The sequence below is a fragment of the Anneissia japonica genome, unplaced genomic scaffold (genome assembly GCF_011630105.1).
Source record: "Anneissia japonica isolate Jap-2015-1 unplaced genomic scaffold, ASM1163010v1 scaffold1374_len1023071_cov147, whole genome shotgun sequence".
Lineage (NCBI taxonomy): Eukaryota > Metazoa > Echinodermata > Crinoidea > Comatulida > Comatulidae > Anneissia > Anneissia japonica.
Genome location: NW_022728671.1, coordinates 669,102 through 694,892, shown reverse-complemented (window position 1 = coordinate 694,892; position 25,791 = coordinate 669,102). Strand labels below are relative to the sequence as shown.

Genomic DNA, 25,791 nt, shown 5'->3' with positions numbered 1-25,791 from the left:
TTTGTTGTCGTCGGGGTATAATTCTGTATCTAAATGAACAAGGAGCGAACCTAGCTAGTCAACATCTAGGCTAGGCTAATTGATTTTAAAATCAATAACCCACCAGGACTATCTGTCGTTTTCTTCTTCGCGAGGATGTCTTTAACAGGTTGAAAGGTGTTACTTCAATGGGCTACAGTTGACGTTTCAGTATGTTGTGTAATTGAAGACTCAGCAAAATTCTCCAGCAAATAGCCCTATAACGATGTTTGTCACCTTCCCACTCACATTTATTTTAGAATATTTGATTCCATGAACTTTTTAGTTTATAGTATATAATAGGACGATGATTGAGAGTGCAGACATAAGACTGATTTTACAATGCTGCCATTATGCTCTTCGAAGACACCCCCAACCCTGGCAGTGCACTGTAAACTTGGCAGAAACTCCTTTTACCGACTAGAATTACTCGTAGTAATATTAGGCCTAAGTATTGGCCTATTATTATTATTTTTATCTGGGCCTATCATTATGCTTTCGGTACGTACGACAGTTTTCAATTTAAAAACGCCCAGCAAGGGAAAGTGTGCTGGACGCAGGAAATAAATTCTTTATATGGTTTTAGTAAAATATGGTTTGCTCAAGTCACTGCAAACGGCAAATAATTTATTTCAATATTTAGCCAGAGATCGCTTTCAGTTTCTATCCGATTTTAAACAGAATCTTTGTGTATATTATTTATGTATACTCTAAAATATTTCAAATTAGTGTGTTTATTAAAAATAGGACTTGGTATGTTCAATGAGGGAAATGGACTCACATATATCTTCATTGACGTACTTGTAAGGCATATACATACATACATACATACACACATACATAAATACATAAGTACATTTATATTTGAGCACTATATTATTATCTATTTAAATTATACCTTATTTGTGTTTCCAGTGCTAAGCAGTAAAAGCAAAATCTGTCTCTTATACACATCTAGATGTGTATAAGAGACAGCATTTACTCTAGGTAGACGGCGACCGGTTTCGTTACCGGTTGGTACGTTTCTCACAAACATTCAGCCAAAGGCCAGTGTAAGTTGAGACGGCAGCCGGGTTTTTATCGATGTTTGCCATCCTTATGTGTGCCATTGTAAAGTCATGGTTTGCTGGAATTGCGTTTTAATTTAAATCTCCGAACTTCTGAAGCTGAGATATTCTATGAATGTAGGCTTTTATCACAGGCTACAATTTAAAAACGGGTGGGACTCATTCAAAAATTCGAGGGGGTTCGCTAGAAAAGGGGGTTCGCCCGAACCATAGAAACCCCCCTGGCTACGGGCCTGAAGAACGTAGGATGTATATACATTTTAACCCCTTTTTCTGATTAAATCAAGTTTTCATTGCATATAGAATTGAGAAAGGTTTTTTCGTGATAAAAAGGTAGTAAAGGTTGGGTTCACACTAAAGCCGGTACGCAATGTATCGTACGACGATCGTTAGTGGTTCACACTGAAAATCGAATGTAGTTACAGGCAGCATTTTCGTCAAAACCGTTCATCGGATCAACTTTAATAACCATATTAAAAATGTAGGTGATCTTATAAGTCTATATTCATTCTATTATTATTGGCCTCACTAAAATACTATGTATTTTAATAAATGATAATTATATCTTTATAATTGACTATATACATTAGACAGTAATGATTTTTTTAGGAACGACCACATATTACTGAATAGTACAAACTCTATTCAATGTTCGAAGCAAAAATATATACAGTAACACGTGTTGTAACAAGAGAATTATTAGTAGTCTTTCATATTAATTTCACACGCTCTTATAGTCCGTAATAACGTTAGCACACAATACGGTCCATTCAATCTTATGACTGCAACCGAGAACATTAATTACATACAAAGGTCAGCTTTTGATTAGAACGTACTAACTTAATTAATGTTTGTTTACTTACAGTATCATACCGTATCATTCATGTTTTTAATTCAACTTAGAGTTCGGATCCCATCACAAATCGTAATTACTAAAGTAGTTGGGTGGCTCTGGAAACTGTTTTTGCATTTTTCAATTTGATTTAGGGGTGGGATCTAGTAGATTTAGTACCCATATTGTGACATTTGGAGAGCAAACCATGTGTCTTATTAATGGTCTGAGCGTGGTACCTGGATACTGCATCACTGCGACTTGTATTCAATGAGCAGGGATTTATTAATTATCAACAACCTTTGCACTCAACATCTTTTAGCGTACCATACTCAATTAAAAACTACGATGATTAATTAATCGGCAAACCTGTTGTAATTCCTTTAAAAAAAACAATAAGGTAGAAAAGTAGTCCCATATTCATTAATGAATGTTGGTGAATGAGCTGTTATTAGGAGCCCATAGTACCGTACTAAGCCTCGACATTGTCTGTAGGGTGACCAGTTCCTTTCCACTCCACCCTTTTAATTTCAACCATGTACACAATTATTCTCTATGGTGGAGAGTGACAAACGTAGGTAAAGTGCCTTGTTCAAGGACACAATCCAAATGCACAGCGAAGGTTTGAACTCCAGCCTCGAGGTTGGGAAACTTAGGCGCAACCACTGCGCCAACCGCTGCACCATCCTATGCTCCTACCGTTCCCACAAAAAAAAAAGCAGTAAGAGTGTGAGTGTCTTAAAAAATTGCCCTCCTTAACTGCCTACGATTTCATTTCGATACTCATATCAATAGCGATTGTGATTATTCAAAATGGGCGTAAAACTGTAATCCGTCATTATTCAGAATTTACCTTTTCACCTTATAGTTTTGCCTTAATGATGAACAAAAATGCAGTTATTGGTAATGCGTTTAATCGGATACGTTTAACTGCTTTTATGGATGGTCGATATTTTAATGATGCAAATTAAGAGGTTAATTGGTGTGATCACGCTACTTACCCCAAATCAATACTTATTAGGATTCATGAAATTAAAAAAAAATGAGTTTTCTTTTTTAATTTACATTCTCGCGAAGAGATCGTTTTTGTAATCGTCGTTCAATTTCAGTTTTTGAATTAGTGTTGATCAATTCGATTTAGTTTGTATGTATGTTTTTTACTTTATAGTTGCTAACCTTCCACCGGACAAAACAGTCGAAGAGGGTGGCGATCAAGTAACTCAAGCAGTGTCGCGTAAGTTGATTTTTATGGCATATTTTGCTTTACCATAGCATTTCTACATACATTTCTACATACTTCTACATTCCACAGTGCTAGTAATGGTAATTACTCCCCATTATATTCTAAAAATGGTATACGGTAATTATTAATTAAATTCAGAATTACATATATTAATGATTTATGTACTATACATCCTATTCCTATAACGGTTGGACATGTTCTTAATCTGCATCTGGATCAATTGCCATTATCGGGGTGCAACTCAAACAACATGAAACATCACTATACTTAGTTCATGTACATATTCCGCAAAAAAAAAACATTATAAAAAATATGTCTGCTCCTATTATTGAAATATGTTTTAGATTTATGAACTTCTTTTCGACAACAAAGTTGCAACTGCTATATAAAAAACTATATAAAAAAAGTCATGCATTTTAAAAAATTGAAAATTTTATTTTTCTTTCACTTTTGGTGCTTTACCATTATTATCCTCATACAATGAAGTCACTTGAGCGGTCAGATTATCGTAAAAAATATTTAGAAAAAAATAATTATAAATTAACCGTAGGTTGTATGTTCGCGATATTAGGTTTAATATGCATATGTAGGCACTATACCGTAAAACCTCGAATAGAAGTCATGGGCTGCTTCTGTTCTTGCAACCTTTGGATGGGTGTCTTTTCGAGGCTACTTTGGCAAAGTAAATAGTTTTTTTTTTGGGGGGGGGGTTCGTCTTTTCAGAATGAATGCTGTAAATTTTAGGACCACTGTAACACCAGTCTGTGTCATGGAGTGTATTAACCGGCATTAAATCACCTAAACTACTGTATAAACCAAGCGTGTTTTTAATTTATTTGTTTGAAAGTCATGTGCATCACGGGCTTCTTATTTCGAAAAGCGACTCTTGCAAACTAAAGAGGAGCTTCAATTCAAGGTCGGCTTCTTCTCGAGAGAACCCATTGGACTTCTATTCGAGGTTTGACGGTATGTAAATATTTCATTTATATTTTATCATGCCATAGTATAATGTCCTGGGCAGAAACCGAGGGAATCGTCTCAAAGAAGAAGAATTGATAACGTTTTAAATATTATGATAGTGCCATAGATAAATATCTGTCTCGTAGAAGAGGAAGGATATAATATGCGTTTATAAATGTTCAAATGGTCTTTGTCCTGATAACGCATAAAGCACTTTCCTCGAAACAAAAAATATTCGGCATTACTTGAAATGTGTATACTAATGTATTGAGCTTTAATTGTCGCATGTAAATGCTGTTGTAAGATCACACCATGGGTTCGATGACTCATTTAAATGTGTCGTCAGGGTCCAAGAGCGAATATTACTTTCAACCTTTCTTCCTAAACTTTTTATAACTGACTTAAGTGAAAGACTAAATAGAGAGGATGTCAAAACAATCACTAATTGTAAGATCACTCCATGTAATCATTGAATCGTTTCAAGTGTGCGATAATTTCTTTCACCCTTTCTTAAATTTTTTATAACTGGCATATGTGAGAGAATGGAAGATGCCAAAAAAAAAAATCACATCAAACTGTACCTTCAGTCACGTCAGATTTGCAGGTGATTAACATTAGCTTTCTTTTAGTTACACATTCATCAGTCTAAAACTTTACATAAATCTACTCTCTGTTTACATTCACATATGAGTTTTAAATGTAACCATTTGTAAAAGAAAAATTATTGTGTACAGTCGACGAGGATGTCTTTAACAGGTTGAAAGGTGTTACTTCAATGGGCTACAGTTGACGTTTCAGTATGTTGTGTAATTGAAGACTCAGCAAAATTCTCCAGCAAATAGCCCTATAACGATGTTTGTCACCTTCCCACTCACATTTATTTTAGAATATTTGATTCCATGAACTTTTTAGTTTATAGTATATAATAGGACGATGATTGAGAGTGCAGACATAAGACTGATTTTACAATGCTGCCATTATGCTCTTCGAAGACAGCCCCAACCCTGGCAGTGCACTGTAAACTTGGCAGAAACTCCTTTTACCGACTAGAATTACTCGTAGTAATATTAGGCCTAAGTATTGGCCTATTATTATTATTTTTATCTGGGCCTATCATTATGCTTTCGGTACGTACGACAGTTTTCAATTTAAAAACGCCCAGCAAGGGAAAGTGTGCTGGACGCAGGAAATAAATTCTTTATATGGTTTTAGTAAAATATGGTTTGCTCAAGTCACTGCAAACGGCAAATAATTTATTTCAATATTTAGCCAGAGATCGCTTTCAGTTTCTATCCGATTTTAAACAGAATCTTTGTGTATATTATTTATGTATACTCTAAAATATTTCAAATTAGTGTGTTTATTAAAAATAGGACTTGGTATGTTCAATGAGGGAAATGGACTCACATATATCTTCATTGACGTACTTGTAAGGCATATACATACATACATACATACACACATACATAAATACATAAGTACATTTATATTTGAGCACTATATTATTATCTATTTAAATTATACCTTATTTGTGTTTCCAGTGCTAAGCAGTAAAAGCAAAATAAGCAATAAAATTGAGGCTGACGTTTTTGACATGGACATTACATGGTGGCAGTGATATCAATAATATCAATAATATCGTGTTTACTATTATTCCTTTGACGTCATCAAGTTTTCTTTAATTTGTTGAAATCCAGAGAATAATTATGTTGTACTCTTTCCGTACACGTATCAATTGCCTGAATTGTGAATCAGAACAAAAGGAGTTCTGGTTCGAAGTCCTCAAGAGACAATACAGTTGATCAATTTAGATATTGAAGAGTTTTATATCTTTCTAATCTTGAGGCTATTCAATCTCTGTACGAGTTGGGATTTATTGATTGGTGCTCTGCGATTTTCTCGGGGCGCTGTTTCCTAATCAGTCAGGCTATTATTGTCCATGGAGCATATAATCGGCGTGTAGCAATTCCATGTTTAATTAAGTCAAGTAATGTTTCTCATGATCATTATTTTTTAAATATTGGTCTTTTCAGAATAATGTAACTGATATTTGAGAATGACAAGCCTACAAGAAACATAAGGTCATGGTGAAGTTAGTTTAATTTTCATTTTTATAGGATTGAGCAATAGATATATAATATTTGGCAAGCTTATTTATAACTGACATATGTGAGAGAATGGAAGATGCCAAAAAAATCACCTCAAACTGTACCTTCAGTCACGTCCGATTTGCAGGTGATTAACATTAGCTTTCTTTTAGTTACACATTCATTGGTCTAAAACTTTACATAAATCTACTCTCTGTTTACATTCACATATGAGTTTTAAATGCAACCATTTGTAAAAGAAAAATTATTGTGTACAGTCGACGAGGATGTCTTTAACAGGTTGAAAGGTGTTACTTCAATGGGCTACAGTTGACGTTTCAGTATGTTGTGTAATTGAAGACTCAGCAAAATTCTCCAGCAAATAGCCCTATAACGATGTTTGTCACCTTCCCACTCACATTTATTTTAGAATATTTGATTCCATGAACTTTTTAGTTTATAGTATATAATAGGACGATGATTGAGAGTGCAGACATAAGACTGATTTTACAATGCTGCCATTATGCTCTTCGAAGACACCCCCAACCCTGGCAGTGCACTGTAAACTTGGCAGAAACTCCTTTTACCGACTAGAATTACTCGTAGTAATATTAGGCCTAAGTATTGGCCTATTATTATTATTTTTATCTGGGCCTATCATTATGCTTTCGGTACGTACGACAGTTTTCAATTTAAAAACGCCCAGCAAGGGAAAGTGTGCTGGACGCAGGAAATAAATTCTTTATATGGTTTTAGTAAAATATGGTTTGCTCAAGTCACTGCAAACGGCAAATAATTTATTTCAATATGGACCTTACATGGTGGCAGTGATATCAATAATATCAATAATATCGTGTTTACTATCATTCCTTTGACGTCATCAAGTTTTCTTTAATTTGTTGAAATCCAGAGAATAATTATGTTGTACTCTTTCCGTACACGTATCAATTGCCTGAATTGTGAATCAGAACAAAAGGAGTTCTGGTTCGAAGTTCTCAAGAGACAATACAGTTGATCAATTTAGATATTGAAGAGTTTTATATCTTTCTAATCTTGAGGCTATTCAATCTCTGTACAAGTTGGGATTTATTGATTGGTGCTCTGCGATTTTCTTGGGGCGCTGTTTCCTAATCAGTCAGGCTATTATTGTCCATGGAGCATATAATCGGCGTGTAGCAATTCCATGTTTAATTAAGTCAAGTAATGTTTCTCATGATCATTATTTTTTAAATATTGGTCTTTTCAGAATAATGTAACTGATATATGAGAATGACAAGCCTACAAGAAACATAAGGTCATGGTGAAGTTAGTTTAATTTTCATTTTATAGGATTGAGCAATAGATATATAATATTTGGCAAGCTTATTTGGAGAGAATGCTAAAGATGAGATATTCTCATTCCTTTTCTTATTTATTTTCCTCCTCCTCTTCTTCTTCTTCTTCCTTTTCTTCTTCTTCTTCTTATAATAATTTTTATTAATATTATATTATTGTTATTACTATAATTATCACTATTAATAATTAATTAATTAATTTATTTATTTATTCATCCATTCATTCATTCATCTATCCATCCATTCCTCCATCCATCCATCCATCCATTTATTTATTTATTTATTTATTTGTTTGTTTATTTATTCATTCATTCATTCATTCATTCATTCATTCATTCATTCATTCATTCATTCATTCATTCATTTATTTATTTATTTATTTATTTATTTATTTATTTATTTATTTATTTATTTATTTATTTATTTATTTATTTATTTATTTATCTTAAAAAACCTGTTTGTTTGCCGTCATCCGCCGTCCCTAAAATCCAAAAAATGAGGGGCGGTTTTTGTTGTTTTTGTTTTTGTTTTGTTTTTTTTAACCGATTTTTTTTTTCGACACGATTTTCATTTCACACGACCGCCGGTTCCACGGCACACCCACTACGACTCTTTCACGCTTGGTTAACTTTTTTCTCCTCGTGGTTGGTACTACTACTACCACCAAGGTGATACAATGTTGGTTGTTGCAATTTGTGCCTTTTTTAACACATTTAATAAGTAAATGAAGCCGGTGAGCATGACCTAATACATAGTGCAGTAGTTTATTTTAATCACGTGTCTAACTCCAATTAAAGATCCCTCTTCCAATTCCAAACCACAAACAAATTAGCCCCAAATTGCAATAAATTTTTTCCGCCCGCTCCCTCACCTAAATATTTACAGTGCGACAGCGAACAAACCATTTTGTAGGCCTAATGCAAATAGTATGCGAATTTGATTGAAAATTAAAGTTATACGTCAATTTAAAAAAAGCATTGATAACTAAAATTGCCTCGAATACAATTTAACAATGGCAGTATGCTTGCTCTTGTTTTACATAATTAGTCCTTTGGGCCCATAGGTATTTACCACACCAGCTGTTTCAACCGCCTTCTCGTGCCTGTGTAGTTTACTACAGATCTGTACTGCCACATGCAGATAGCATAAACAACCTACTTAACATTAATGAGATTGGGGCAAGTGCTCCAATCTTCAATTATGTCTATACACACAGCATTCCTTTAAGATAATTATTATCGGGTTTGTTTTGAATTATTTTAGCTATTATGAGGTTCAAAATGGAAAAGTGCAAAAGAAAAACACTGTGAGCCATGAAACTAAATGAGGCTAACTATCTCGTTTTATTCTTGTTGTTATTGCTGTCATAATGATGCATTTTATCTAACTGTAAAGATTGTTCTAAGATGGTGTATAACACGAAGTGATTAAATGAAAATAGTAATTTAGAAGGCACACTAAAATGGTGAATAAACATTAAAATAAAAAGAACTCTGATCGCTTGGGTGGACAAAGCTCATTATAAAGAGTTTCTCCTTTGTAGTTGCCGTTGGGCCTATTTAGGGCTTTCGCTCTTGACCGTCACATGCTGTTGAGCATGTATTATAGCCAGCCGCAAAATTTCTCATCATCCTAAATTGCAGATAAATTATTATTGACTAATTGGGAGTCCACGTACTGGACATAAAATAATTTTATGACTCTCATGTCTACTTAAACCTAAAGGGGCTTTGTAGGAATTGTTGACTTCATAATTCGCACTGGACACAATTGAGTGATGGATTCCAATTAGGGTTATCGAATACACCGAATAGTCAAATATCCAAAAACCTTTTGATTTTAACCTGCTTATATCTGCTTTTCGTTACTATTGAGACCAATGTTACAGAATGAAAGAGTTTTAAGTCTTGATCATATAAATTTTGGTCTATTATTGGTGATAAGATATTTTTTCAGTGCCACTTTTGTGCTAGCCTATATTTAGGTGTTTAAACGAAACATTCATATCTCATTATTATTATACTTGATTATTGATTGAATAACACCATGATATTTAGATCTATCATTTTAAATTTCAATAAACGGGAATGGGATTTCTATGATTTTCAGCAACTTCCATTGTATTCAAAATATCATTAATATGGAAGTTTTCCGTGAGTCTATTTTCAATGTTAACTCCTCATATTATCCCCACTAATCGCAACCCTTCATATTAACCTCTTAATTCGATCCTCAGCGAAGCATTATTTTAACTTGAACCGTGAACCTTTATTGTAAAATATTTTCTAAAATTTTTGTAAAATTTTTTAACTCCCATAAATCCTCATTTTAACTTCCCATTGTAACCCTCTTATCACAAACCATTCATTTAAAAAACTTCATCCCAAGCACTCAACTACAATCTCCATCGCAGCCATTTTGTCTCAACCTCATATTTAACACTTCATAGCAATCCTTTACTTTAACTCCTCATTGCAAGCTCTCATCGTAATTATTCATTCTCAACTTTCTTCTTTTTCTTTTGCCTTATTCTACTGACCGTTGACTCCATGAATAAATTCCCTTCACTTCACTCCGTCAGTGGCCATTCTGTTTGCTTGCTAGAAAGAATCGCATTATCTTATGACACCCTCCTCCCATAGAACACGAGGCCTTTCCCTTTTATTTTCTACACCAACTTTCTCCATTAAGATCCTCCTAGCGATCCTCTTATTTCCCATTCTGGCAACATGTCCAAACCGTCATAATGTCTGTTTGACAATACTAGTTTTCAATCGTTCCTTTAATCTGTATGGCTATGTATTTGTACTCACTGCAAATTTAGTTTCAACTCTTCATGTTAACTCTCTTTTAAACCCTCATTAAAAAAAACTTCATTTAGGCTCAACCCTTCGTATCAAAAAATCTCAGTTTAACTCTCAACGCCCACTTTTATTATAACCCTCGTCTTAGCCATTCGCCGCATCCCGCATATAAATATCAATCCATAAGCTTATCCTCTTTTCACAAGCCACCTCAGTACAATATCTCCTACTCACCTTCATGGCCAGATTTCACCGTAACTCTCAGTTTTACCGTTCTTCTCGAACTAATTTCAACTAATCATAATCCTAGGCATAAGCAATATACAATTGACAGTTTGTATATTTGTATTGCCTTTTTATTTAAAAAAAAATTGTATGAAGCAGAAAAGAATTACATTCGTTATTTGGTATTAGGTATATCTACTTTCAACCTAGAAATCTTTTGATATCACAGCATTTGCAACACATTTGAAACACGATTCTTGATGAGTTTGATATCGAGTAAATTTTTATGATTCTCATATTTCATGGTGTGGACGTGACTGAGATGAATAAGCAGTTCTTAGGCCTATATGACATAAGATCCGTGACAAATTAAACTGACGTGTGCATGAAATCAGGTAGCAATTCGTTTAACTGTACAGCCTGTACATCAAATGTATTGTAGCCTAAGGTATGTGGTAGGTTATGCTATTTATCGGATTGAATCAAAGTTATTTACTGTGTTTTCATTATGATGTGTATTTATAATTTGATGGATATCTTGATAGATTGACTTGACTTGAGGCGTCGACACGGATGTTGTTGCACTCTATACCGTGCCCCCTGATCCATGATGTTGTACTATGATGACTTTAATAATAATAATAATAATAATAATAATAATAATAATAATAATAATAATAATAATAATAATTATTATTATTATTATTATTATTATTATAGATGGATTTATATAGTTCAAATAAATGAATAACGTTCTGTCTTTGACCATTCAACCTGCTTCTACAATTGAGTTAATACAGTCTGCTTTTAGGCAGTCCATCCGTCGTTTGGCTGGTCTTCCTCTGCTGGTCACTTGAGTATTCTATCCAGTGTGATCTTTCTTTAACCATCATCCGGGTTATCTGGGCGATCTGTTGTATCTTTATCGTTTAATTGTCAACAGTTGTTTTATTCTCATCATCTCGAATACCAGAAAACGGCTTTCATCTTCTTTCTTTAGAATCCAAGTTTCCGTTCAACCGTTAAGATATAGCTATCAATACGGAAAGGAATTAAGGTTTAACAGAAATAATATGCATTGTTGTTTTCTTATTTATAATAAGCAAAACAATGATTGGTTAGGCCAGATAATCATCACATCTCAACAAAATTTTAGGTGGGGAGTGGCGTTTTTGTTTTCAATCAATCTACAGTATAGGCCTATCGATAATCAACAAATCTCTGTTGGATTAGATGCTACTTTACTTTTAGCAATGCCATGCCTAGGCACTACTTAGATTGCATAGGTTACAAACTCACACATACCCACTAAGCATGATCCTACTGTACATTTGTACTTTTCAACATTATGAACAAAGTAAATAAGAACAAAGAAATTGTTCGAAAATAAAATATTTTCCATTTCAATGAGAACACAAACGTGTTAAAATTATTCATTTTCAATAGGCCTACAATAATTATTACACCTGGTTGGTAAAGTCATTGTTTTAATTCACTTACTGATTTGATTACCATTTCTTGTACAATATTCATTTTTTAATTAAACAAAATTACCGCCTAAAATGTGTTATTTTGGGTCAAAAATTCAGGTGGGGTGGTGACGCTAAACAAGTATAGGGCCTATTATTATTTTTGCCTTAATAATAGGCAAATTTCACCTCATTGAGTGTTTTTTCATCACAAGGCATGGGTTACAATAATTTGTTTATTATCTCCAAAATAGATTGAACCATTTTTTTAGAAACCAAATGCTTGTAGACAGTTTTTTAATAAGACTACAAAATATTCTCTGCTGACAGGAGAACAATTTTACGTGATCCAACCTGCTCAGTCTTCCTATATGACCAATTTATTATATCAACTTCGGCATTTGAAAATCTTTAGCGAAATATCTTCGAAATAGAGAACACAATTCCAAAACAAACAGATACAGTGTAATGCTATTCGGTAATTTTCCATGATCACATTTACGTATGTTCTGTACGATAGGCCTATATCAGACGAAATAAAATATACGACCAACTAGAAACACTATACCAGTGGAAGACATTAAATGTGTATATTTAGAAATGTTTCTGGAACGAATTGTCTTGATGTAGCCCGATTTTTGCGGATATTGATCCAATATTCTCAATCAAATAGCTTTACGCAAAAAATACAATTCATGCACTTTCACAATGCCAATAACGCATATGTTCCAAATGTAGGGCAATTTTTGTTCTGATGTTTAAGATTGGAGGTCGATTTTATGCTACATCAAAGACATAAATTAACGCGAAATGATTATTACGATTGAAAGGTTGACATCTGTAGGCATAAGTGTAGCCCTAACCTAGCTAGTAAAAGTGTTTGAAATTGTTTGCATATCCCACTAGCCATTAAAGGAGCACTGAAGCAAAGAAGTGTTGCCGTTGCCCTCCCATGGCAAAAGGAAGTATGGGAAAACAGGATAGTTTTGAGAAATCAAGCAAAACGTGTTTTTGCATCAGCCGTTCTAAATGATGAAATGTTTTTAAAAGCTTTCATGTGATTTTGATATATAATTAGAAGGCCATTCTAGGTATAATAATAAAAAAAATCTAAAAAAGCAGTATTTTAGCTCAAAATGTCCCATACTTCCCTCTGCCGTGGTATTGCATACCTAACATGTTTGAAAAACGCCATATCAAAAGGAAGCAAATACATATTTATACTAAATATAGTCCTCACATATTGCCATATAAATTTTAAATTAATGATAACAGCATTCTCTACATAAACTATTACTCAACTAAAATATATATTTCTTTAAATCAAGAAATATAAATAAATATAGATAAAACTAGGCTACCTTATATAAAGATAGCCTAAAAGAATAAAATTTCAAAATTTCAAAATGCATAAATGATATTGCATCCCTGATTAAACTAATACCTAATATTAAATAATATTTTGAGTGATTGGAACTAAAAATGATTAACTATTAGATTGTAAGCTACCGGTAAAGTGTTTGTAGGGTTTGCCTCTTTCATTGTTATTTTCCAATATATACATTAATGCAAGTTTATATACACCCTCGTGTTGATTTATTCAAGATTTATTCAAAATTAGCTTTCAGAGACACTAAACATTCATCATAGGTTTTTAAAGAACACATTTACATTGGAATAAATAATTTTGCTATTTTCTTTCTTTTAATATGCATCTTGCTGGGACATTGTATTCAAGGCGAGTTAGAATTAGGTCTAAATAAGCATTTTCAGGAAATATAAAAAAACATATTTCTAGCCAAGCGGTATTTTAGTTAAAGCGAATAACACCTGGTAACAAATTAAGATACCTTTGATGGCGTAAACTAATTGTAAAATATGAAGCAGTGTATTCCTGTCTGATGAAATGAATTGCATGATTAAATCGCTGATTCTCAGAAAATTGCCATATAAATTGTAAGTTATGATGACAGCATTCTCTACATAAACTATTACTCAACTAAAATATATATTTCTTTAAATCAAGAAATATAAATAAATATGGATAAAACTAGGCTACCTTATATAAAGATAGCCTAAAAGAATAATTTTTTTCAAAATGCATAAATGATATTGCATCCCTGATTAAACTAATACCTAAATATTAAAAAATATTTTGAGTGATTGGAACTAAAAAATGATTAACTATTAGATTGTAAGCTACCGATAAAATTGTTATTTTCCAATATATAAATTAATGCAAGTTTATATACACCCTCGTGAAGATTTATTCAAAATTAGCTTTCAGAGACACCAAACATTCCTCATAGGTTTTCAAAGAACACATTTACAATGGAATAAATAATTTTGTTATTTTCTTTCTTTTAATATGCATCTTGCTGGGACATTGTATTCAAGGCGAGTTAGAATTAGGTTTAAATAAGCATTTTCAGGAAATTTTAAAAAAATATTTCTAGTCAAGCGGTATTTTAGTTGAAGCGAGTAACACCTGGTAACAAATTAAGATACCTTTGATGGCGTAAACTAATGGTAAAATATGAAGCAGTGTATTCCTGTCTGATGAAATGAATTGCATGATTAAATCGCTGATTCTCAGAAAACAATTATAGGAATATTTCGAACGCGTCTGCGTTCTTCATCTACTTTCGAAGAGGAATGTATTAGCGCACAAAATATTTGTGATTTTTATTTGTATATTCTTGAAAAGTTAATGAATACCTAATCCTTAACCTGTGTTAATTAATACGCCTATATATCGCATAATAAATACAATACAATTGCCTTTATGTACTTTATATAAACAAAAAGAAAAATAACCATGAAATATCCTGAAGTTACAAGGAAAAAACTGGCATATATTACGTTAACTTTATAAATTAAAAAGGCAGGAAAATTTGTAATGATGAATCTAAGAACTGTATGATACTTTACTGATTCATTCAGCTGTGGCTAAATCAATGACTTAAAAAAGATCTTCCCTTCACGCAGTCAGAATACTGCATTCTGATTGGCTAGTCATACACACAATGCCACAGCTTGTTCCATGCTTCCTTTTGCTGTGGATTTATTGTCAAAAAGTGGACATACTTCCTATTTATGATATTAATATCTCAATAAATATAAGGTTTCTGAAATAGATTTTCAGTTTGAAATGTGCAGAATGGTACCCGGAATCACGTACAACCAATAACTCATTTTTGAAAAATTTGTCCCATACTTCACTTTGCCTTGGTTGGGCACAGTACAATGTTCTAAGGACTGTAGCTTTGCGACAGAATCACATACATTTATCTAATTAGAAATAAAAGCCGCTCTAAACAAGCATAGGTCCTAAAAGATAACGACTTCCGTGTTGACATGTTCAGCCATGTGCTAATCATTGACCAATAAAATGTTTACCCTACATCCTTAGTCTAAACAACCGATATAGGCCTCCATTAATTTAATTGATGTCCTGGAATTATTAATTCACGTGTATTCAACAGCACTGTCCTTTTTTACCTTTACAATCAACTCATGTTGAATAATTGGACATTAAAGCTCAGTGCTTTTCCCAAATTACCTACAGTTAATCGATAATTTAGACTAATAAGTGTGCCAGTACATGTTTCTACTGAAAATAAAGTTATTTTTAGTGATTAGGATGGAAATTATTTATAGGCCTACGAAGGTTTACATTAAGGTGAGTTACCGTACATATTTAAAATATTTAGTTAATATCATTAATATTTTAACCTCTTTGAATTCTTAAAAAAATCCGACGAATAACTCGCAATAAGATGCAGCCTCTATTATTTTACATTCAGTTAAGTTAAAAATTTGTTCGCCTGCCTAATAGTTCATTATGCACCACTAATTAAACGCCCTTTAATTAACTGCTTATGTGATAAATACCAAAATATAAAGTGGACAAAAACGCGTTCTATTTTAAAATGAGAAATTTAGTTTAAAACAACTACAGACAAAATAACCAGTTTTGCGCGAGAATAGCTATTTAAAAACATTTCTATTTCCTTCATTTCAGAAATGTCTTTTCTTCAACCCCTTGTAACATTTTCATTTATTTATTTATTTAAAACTTATTTATACAGGATACAGTTTCAGACTATATGAAACAGTCTGATTTAAAGAACGCAAACCCCTTCAAAAACATTTTACAAACGATTGCATTCTGAAACCTACACTAAAATACAGAACTATACAAAAACATCAATTTATCAAGTACCGGTACCTCAAAAATCTAAAATTAGTTTTGAAATAATACAAAATACATTTTTTCTAATGAATTTGAAAATTACAAAAGAGAATGAATGAAGACCATAGCGAATATCAATCATATCCTTACAACTATTAAAGTGCGACATTTAAAATCATATCATTTTAATCAACCTCAAAAATAGCACTTTTAATTTAGATTGTAGACCAACTTTGCAACTTCGAAAAAGTTTTTTTTTTATTCGTCACATGTTAACAAATAAGTATATAAAGTTATGTTAATGTTTTAACATACATAATATAGAAATAAAATAAAAGAGTCACACGTGAAAATCATAAGCCCAAAAAATATTTACATGAATAATTCATCAAGAACCATAGATATTTAAAGAGACCTACAATCAAAGTTTGACAATAACAAATAGAAAAAAGCCTTAGTACCAGGTATTAAAACAACAGGATATTACTTCACATACCTATACAATATCTTTAAAAAGGTCAGATTTATTAGTTTTTTTTGTACTTGGTGATAAGTGTATCTGTGACGGTTTAAAATGGTTTTAGCTGGTTTTACACACTACCAGTTCTACAGTACTTGTATACATATTTATCGTTGGAATTAATTTCATCTTATAGCACAAGATTTTCCTATGTATAAAGGTAAGGGTAAAGGTAGGAGAATAACCCATAACTTGCAGCGTCATTGTGCTGAATTGCGTATGGGCGTGGTCCGTGACTACCTAGCAGCCGTAAAGAGGCGCTTCTTGGTAGATACATGTTCACATCATTCCACAACGACAGGGGCTGGAGTGAACCATAACATCGGGGTAACCCCCTCTTCCGAAAGATGCAATGGGTTCTTTAAAGTGCACACGAGCCAGATGTATACACTGGACCTCCAATTTTATTAGAAATTAGGAACCATTCCTCATTGACAATTACCCGAGTGCCCACAAGGCACGAATGTAATTTTTGAGTACAAGAATTCAAACTTAAGCATGATAGTGAAATCCGACTTTACTAATTACTTTATAAATCGATCATCTTCCCTTTCTAATTTTGTAACTGTTGACCAGAACAACATGGCTAGGTCTTGCCTAAAGCCTACTATGGCTTAGAGCCTAGAACGCATAAGGCTGCATGATTTAGGAAACTTTAAAGGGTCTGTTTTGTCAACACTTTTTAGAAATAGGATCACAATTAAAGGCCTAGCCAGAAACAAAAAAAAACTAATAAGAACTTTTAGAAGAATAAAAGTTTCCCTCCTATAGAAAGGCTTTCAAAAATAATCCTTTGCTACTTTGCTGTTTCTATAATAGTGAGCAAAATGTCATAGTCTACGATCAAGTAAAGTAACTCTGTGAGCGGAGTGTCACCATAGCAATTTGTTTATGGGGCATTTAATGCGGCTCGTGATAATTATGTGTAGCATAAATTTAATTGAGATTCTAATTTTTGGTTAGTGCCCAGTTTTTGCCTTTATGACACCATTACCTTCCTTTTTTTTTTGATATACAGTACGTGTTTCTAAGGCTTCCTGCTGTATCTTAGATCATAAGTATTCAAAATCGTGAATACTTTCTGGAGTTTACCACTGTTTTTATGATAGCCTTTTTGTGTAGATGTATTTATTTTCAGATTCGTTGAGGTGTGGACAAAATTCGTTTTGTTACATTTTCTATGCTTGTTAACAGAAATATCTTCAGTCAGCGAGCAAATCAATACACTGGCAATCGGTGTCAGTAATTCTTACCGTTATATGTTTTTTTTAAATTTATTTCAGTTTCTATTGTCTGATAGAACACATTTTTAAAGGAAAATAATGAAGGATTATTTAATTGTTAACCAACAAAAAATTTCAACAAAAATTATTGTCTATTATTCCATGACTACAATAACAATTACTATCAAAAGTAATTAACTTGGGAAAATTTATACGAAGAAGCAATTACGTTGAGAAAAAATTCACTAATATTAATGTAAAGCTATGGAATCATGCGTCAGTTAAAAAAATGGAATTGTAGGCCTGGCTTTCTTCCGATGATTTTTTTTCAAACAGTAGTCAAAATTTACATATCCTACTGGATTTGTGATAATTTGATTGATTGCACAGCAATCCTATTGACTGTGTAGTCACAAAATATAACTTAACCTAAAGTAGGCGTACTCTGACTTTGTTAATCGTACTGCACTCTAACCGTTTATGTGTACAAATCAAAATAGTTAATGCAGATCGACAAAGTTTATAATAAAGTTGAGCAGACACCATCGTCAGCCACGTTGGCGAAGACTTTTAATACAACTAGGCTGGGGAAAATAATTAAAGAGTTATTGATGATTTCAAAACCGTAAAGTAATGACGATCCAATAAAGTGCATATTGGCATTCTTGTATGAACGAACCAATAATTAACTTGAAGCACTGTCCACATCATCAAATTTTATGTGACAAACCTTCGTGATGTGGCCATATATGGGCATATCGACGTCATATTACATCCAATATGGGCACATTACATTTTTTGTAACATAAAATCTGATATTTTAGACAGAGCTTTAGATATGTTTCGTATATATCGTGGTAACCAGACCGTGCAAGTTGAATACAAATGCACAAGGCGATAAGTAATTCGTTTAAGTAGCTAGTTGTTTGTTCAATTCATTCCACTTTAATGGTTGCTCTTAACATCCCGGAAGTGAATGCACCGGTATATCGTTTGAAATATTCGACAGAAACTCATGAGTAATAATGTATCCCAGTTAAAGAATCAATCATATTTTCCAATTATTCTATACCCGTAAACCGCGTTTTTAGATTTAAACATTCGTTGTTTCACATTTTTCTAATTTTGTACAGCTATACTGAACGACTCTTGACCAAGATTCTCCAGATGATCACCGTATTGAAAGCCTAACGCAATATTCATACGTAAAGAAGAAATGCCTAAGAATAGTTACATGTTTCATAGTTAACACCTGATTGTTCATTAGGGAGTTTTCGCACGTATGTACACAATTTGTTGACGTCATTATTCTGCGGGTATTTCAAACTATTACTAGGCTACGCTGGCTGTCTCGTTTCACTTGTTTTACTTTAGGAACGTAAAGTAGTAAGATGTTAATTGTGACAGTAAAATTGCAGATACATTTTTTATGTAGCTTAGTGTTTTACAATAAGCTTGATTTACGTTTCATACGCAGCTTTTTGAATCTTGCAAAACGAGCATCGTACTGGTGGGTCAGACGTAACGCCAGTCCGCTTATCATTGGTGGCGGTCTGACTTGTTTTTAGTGTTATGCTCTCGTCTTTAATAATATGTAACACAGGTGCTGTTGAACTACTGAGTAGGCCTAATATGGAAAAGTATATTCATGTGACATACCTAACATGCAATTAACCTTAAAGCTATAACTTAATATATTCTTACGCGATTATAATACGAAATTAAATCATCATGTTCTATTTAAAAACGTTAAAATAGTAATAGCATTATCATTTTCAGTTATATTATCAATATAATATCTCTTTGTTTTGTACATAAGAGAAAGAATGAAAAACAATTATTAAGAAATTGAGGGAAAACATGTTTATTATGTGTATATATTTTATAATTAGTGTGATACGTGTATGTATGTGAGTGCTCCCACGAAATAGAAATAAAGGGTGTATTTCACTAAGAAAAAAAACGTATATGTGCATGTATAGTTAATTACATTTTGGTCATAAAAAAAAAATATATATATATATATCATTTAACATCTAGATGTGTATAAGAGACAGTATATATATATATATATTCCTATGTCTTTGATGGCAGAAAAAAATAGAAAAGTAACAAAAAGAGAAAGAAAAAAAGATCAGTGAATTTCCCACGAAAGAGAAAAAAAAATGTATCTCCAGATTAGAACCAGGACGATTTCAATGTTTCGAGTGCAAGAGACATTTTAGCCTTTCAACTCATCTTCTTCCATTCTACTGTCAAAGTTCCTCCGTTTCCAAAAAAAGATGGACTTTCATCTATCATTTCAAACCCGGGCTCTGATTTGAAGCATTGTGTGTCTCTCTGGAATCATTTTTACATAATAGGTTAAATAAACAGGGTTTGATATTGCTAAATTAAAAAAAATAAAATCCCCCAAACCACCCTCGACATTGCCTTTTTTAAAAAGTTACTTTTATATCAACATTGTGTTCTTTTGTTGAGTGGTTCCAGTACAATTTATAATAACGTTTCTTGCCTATAATTCCGATCTCTCTTACTGTTTCATCATACTACAATATATTATGAATTATTTTTATCGTATTATATTGCATTATATCGCCAGTGTGCAGTATTATTATAAAAGGTATTGTATTGCATTGTATCATATTGTATTTTACTATCTGTAGTTTAATCAAGTTCACTGCAATGTTTGAACTCAGTGGCATAGCAACCGTAGAGGTTCCTCATTAAGTATTATGACTGTTGTGTTAATATAGACTGATTAGGCCTATAATAAATATTAGACTTAGGCCTAAGTCGTTTTTTTTTTTTAGTTTTACTTTTTTACCAATCGGAATTGGACTGTGAATGCTTATTCAATCATCTGTTGATATACCGGCAATGACTGAGTGTTGTTAACTTTTTATGTACTGTAATCCTATCTTAGAATTTTTAAGATTAAATATTGATTTTGTGCAAATTACACGCGAAGTAAGTGTAATAATAACGTCACGGGAAGAATATGATCCATGGCTCAAGGTGAAAAACTCGGTAATAAAGTACTTTATTCGTTATTTTCTTACTTCGTGACTCTTTCTTCATGTGCATTACCGTTGGGTGGGATATGTGTGGTGGTTACCTTTTCTATTTGATAATGCATTACGTTAGATTTACTGTTGTTACAATCATAACGCTATTCATTTTGTATATCTGTTTATATTTATAACGACCTTACAGGTAGACGCTGCTATTGCTGCTACTGCTACTGTTGCCTCTGCTGCTGCTACTACTGCTGCTGCTACTGCTATTTCTGTTTCTACTGCATTCTTTGAAATAGGTTGAGGTCTGTGTAACACCAAAGGCATAAACTGCCACGATGCGGTAATATTACGTACCGATATTATCTAAGCATTATAATAATCTTGTTACCTACCTGAATATTTTATTGGCACCTTCTTATTACTTGCTTTATTAAAATGTATTGACCGTTGTCAATAGAAACTATAAAATCGACGATTTCTTACAGTTATTTTACAGAGAATAATTAATGGCCTAGGCCTTGGTTGAGTAGGTATTTTCTGTGACCAGTGTCTATATTTCTCCTCCACAATATAGTGTAAAAGATTTCCCTGATTAATGAATAAGCAACGGTTTGTCGGATGTCTTGTTGTGTGTGTCTTTTTTATTTAAATGATTTATTGTTAGATGAGAGTTCCCTTAATATTTTAGCATAAAACTTTAAACATTAGTAATCAACGTGTGCCCTTAATTAGATACAACTATACTTATCGTCTGTTTTGGGGCTCCTTCCTGATGATGGTAATAGTGTTTGCCGTATAAATAGTTTATAATTATTAATTCAGTTGAAATCAATCTTCTAATAAGTATAAACAGTCAAAATACAGTTGCATGGGAAAATGATAGGGGTACACAAAAGAAACGAAAGGGTTAAGGAAAAAAGGTGTCAAGGAAGGGACAACAGTGTATAATTATTACCGTATCTATTTCCAAAGCTTTTATTTAAAATATACGTTGTGAAATTTGATAAGCGATGATGAATTTAAATTAATATCAATGACAATATAAAGCCTTGTTGCAAAAAGTTCCAATAGTTTTTTGTGTACATCAGAAATTATATAAAAAAAACACGTGTGTACCATATTGAATGAACATTGATTTTAGGTAAAGAAATGTAATTTCTATTGGGGTAACAAAATTGGATTGGCATTATTAGGTTCTAAACGGAAAGAAATTTGAGCAATCGCTAATTAAACAGTAAATATGACCAACTTTGCAGGTATAATTTACCAACGTATGCACCTATATTCAAAATGATATGTAATTGACTTTTTAATTCATGTTTTAAGTTTATATTGAAGTATGGCAAGTGCTCTTCTGTTAAGATCTTCAATATTTTTGTTGATGAGACATTAGAAAATACGTGCTTAGTATGTTAGGTTTAGTTTGTTTTGTTTTGTAAATGGTTGCGCTATGCTGCAGTTATGTTTGTCATCCTGTTTACAGTATTTTGCTAATATACGTTTGTCTTGGTTTTTTATTTCTGAAAAAAAATAATACAGTTCACCATCCAATTCGAGAGCAGTAAAAAAAAATACCAGCTGACAGTCTACCCCAAATGTCCAGGTCTCAGTTGTGTCCCATTGGAGAACTGTAATATGTATTCAAATTCTCGACGTTATTGAGGCCGTTTTGTTGATTATTGGCTTCATTTCCTCACGACACGTTTTACCACAATATTCCTATTAGTATTACATTGCCTGATATGAGATTCTTTTGAAATACATTATTAAAAAACTAATGCACATTTACGGCGATGTTACGTATGAAAAGAATTGATTATGCTATTGTTGTAGTTATTAATGTGCGGTTAATAACTAAAAACGCACGCCACCAGAGTATTGGAATCATAAGAATATGATGTATGTATTTTGAAATGGTAGGTTCTAGGTTTCACATGTGATTCACTATTGTTGTTATTGCTATTATTTTGTATTATTACCTACGCAAGGAGGTTATATTTTCATTCGATTTGTGTGTGTTGTGTGTATGTGTGTTTGTATGTTTGTTAGCAAACCTCCTACCTACAATTTTAGGTCTACGTGCGTCAAATTTTCACAGATTATTTTTGATATTAAAAGGAGGCTCCTTTCTATCTTGGTTACAATCCGGAGTGGGAAGTTGAAGGTGGGCCATTAAAATCAAAACTCTCCACACTAGATAGAGTATCTCAAAAACTGATTTACTGATCTGTATTCAACTTTCTGGAACTATTAACCAATTTACAAGGAAGTCATTATTACATTTTCATGACGATCCAGATTCGGGTGTAAATTTAGGGGAGGGTGGTCATTATACATACGTTCCATACCTTTAATAAAATTATTAAATGGATTTGATTGAAATTTTCTAGAATGGTTTTTCATGTTCTAAAGAAGAAATTATAAAATTCTGGTGACTATCCTGAGTAGGGTGTGGATAAGAGGACCATTTAAAGAATAAGGTCCCAGACCATATCTAAAAAACTGATCAACTGATCTGAATATCCAATAAGATTTATCCAAGTTACAATGGTAAATGATTAAATTTTGGTGACGATCCAGATTTGGTTGTGGATGTGGGGTCATTTAAAAGGATAAAGTCCCAGAGCTAAATATCTCAATAACTCATTAATAGATCTTAATGAAACTTTTTGTAATGGTTTGTCATGTTACAAGGACGATATGATTACATTTTGGTAACTATCCGGAGTAGGGTGTAGATATGAGGACTATTTAAAGGAAACTTTTCTTGCCTAGATATTAAAAAATAAATGATAAATTCACCTAAAAACCTTTCTGGAATGGTTCGTCATGGCCAAGGGAAAATGAAAAAATGCAATTTTGGTGACGCTTCGGAATAAAGTGTGCGTGTGGAGACCTTAAAACGGAACCTCCTAGGCCTAAATATCTTAAAAACTGATTAATGGATCTGAATGAAACTTTCTCATGGTCCAAGAAACAATGATTGAAGGCTCTTAATGGCTACCGTATCGCACATGACTAAAAACGTATTATTTGTCTGGTTATGACGTTCGTTTGTAAGCGATGTGTCCCCGATTCGAATCCCTGTGGAGGTTGCGATTCTGTTTTCATTATGTTTGTTTTTCAAAAGATAAAAAGATGTGAGGGAATATTATACAGGGGGAATTATAATGTGTTCGAAGATATACACTCTAGGAGTGTGCTCTAGTTATCACTTTTTTTTATTATTATTTGTTATTATATAAATTATTGTTTTTTAGTGTTAGGCCTCTATCAACTATATCAATTTATCAGTAGGCCTATATTTTATTAAGACTATACATGTTTTTAAGTTAGGTTTACTCTTCATTATTATGGACATTTAGTATATTTTTGATTATTATTAATAATATTTTTATTATTGTTGTTACAGGCCGCTTGATATTAGCTTTTCAGCATTTGGGAGCTGAACAGGTTACCCTTGTTAAATATGAAGGAAAAGAGGAACTTACCGCCACAGCGAGAAATTTATTGTTACTGTTTTGACTTATTTTCTTTTTCATCCAGCCATTTCCTATTATTTTTTCCACAGGGGTTTTCTACCTCCATTTTGGTCATTTTTCATGTTTAACTTGGCATTCAAGCAATGATCTTAATAAAGATGTGCCTAGTAAAAATGGCTACATTCTACACATCTGTAATATGTTATAAATAGGTAATTTATTCTAACCCAACTTTTAACGCATGCAACAGCAGGCTCGCATAATCACCATACATTTACAAAAGGAAGGAAATAAACAAAATCGTTTGAGTCCTTGCCCATCGGATTTGGTGGTAGGCTTAGCCTCGATTCAGGTAACCCCGATCGAGACATCAAGCAGCACTAGATATAGTTCGTTGGCTTATCAACTGTAATAGTACATTTTCAAGACCAAAAAAATATTAATGCAATTGTACATGTTAGCTGTCTGGACAATTACACGGATTGTAACTTAATCGACGTTTAAATAGTCACAATCAACATTAGATAGGCCTAGAGGTTATGTTATTTCAGTATCTCATTAAGATATACGAGACAATTTGATGTACTTAGACTTGGTGTAATGTTCTGCTTGTATAAAGCGATTTCCATATAAAAATGTTAAAGTACTTCCGAATAGTGTGATCGTCGGGAGCAGTTAACAGTCATACTCAATGTCCCCTCCCGAGACCATACCTGTCATGCATGGTTATTCAGCATATATCAACATTCAAGAGAACATTCAACATACTTAATATTCACAAGACAAGTTTATTATTTCAAATGACGGAAGAGACACGGTTTTCATGTGAACCCATGACAGTATTGTATATTCTACCCTGAGCGTTGGGAAATATAACAAATACATAATGATATTATATGAAAGCAACAGTCCAAATGATACATTTTTTATGTATATGTATGTATACATAGGATTATATGCCTTTTTGAGTATATAAATGTACGGTATATATTGTAAATTTAGATATAATTTATATATAATATATGGGCCTATAGACAGTGTTACAAAAATATATGAACATACTAACCAAATTTGCTGCTTAGCACTGAAAATATAGATAAAGGCATGTATTATTATATGTATAATATCAAAATAGGATTTGCTACAGGATTTGCTGCATAGGACATTAAACATAATATAAACAACAGTGTTTGAGTTATAATCGTTTCAAGATGCGGAAGATTGCAGGTTCGAGTTACAGTGGAGGTTGAGTTTTTTTTTTAAGTTCTCTCTCAAATTGTTCTTCTGTTACGTTTTAATAATATATATATAT

At 32.6% G+C, this 25,791-nt stretch overlaps 1 protein-coding gene across 2 annotated transcripts in view; it reads left to right on the top strand.

Annotated features, from left to right (window-relative positions):
- The window catches only part of LOC117114459 (calcium/calmodulin-dependent 3',5'-cyclic nucleotide phosphodiesterase 1A-like), a 49,437-nt gene that overhangs the window by 4,070 nt on the left and 19,576 nt on the right, over nt 1-25,791 (top strand). For both annotated transcript variants that reach the window (XM_033258129.1, XM_033258130.1), the window contains exon 2: nt 3,086-3,151. In XM_033258129.1, coding sequence (XP_033114020.1) covers nt 3,086-3,151 — 66 coding nt within the window. The remainder of the gene's footprint in view (nt 1-3,085; nt 3,152-25,791) is intronic.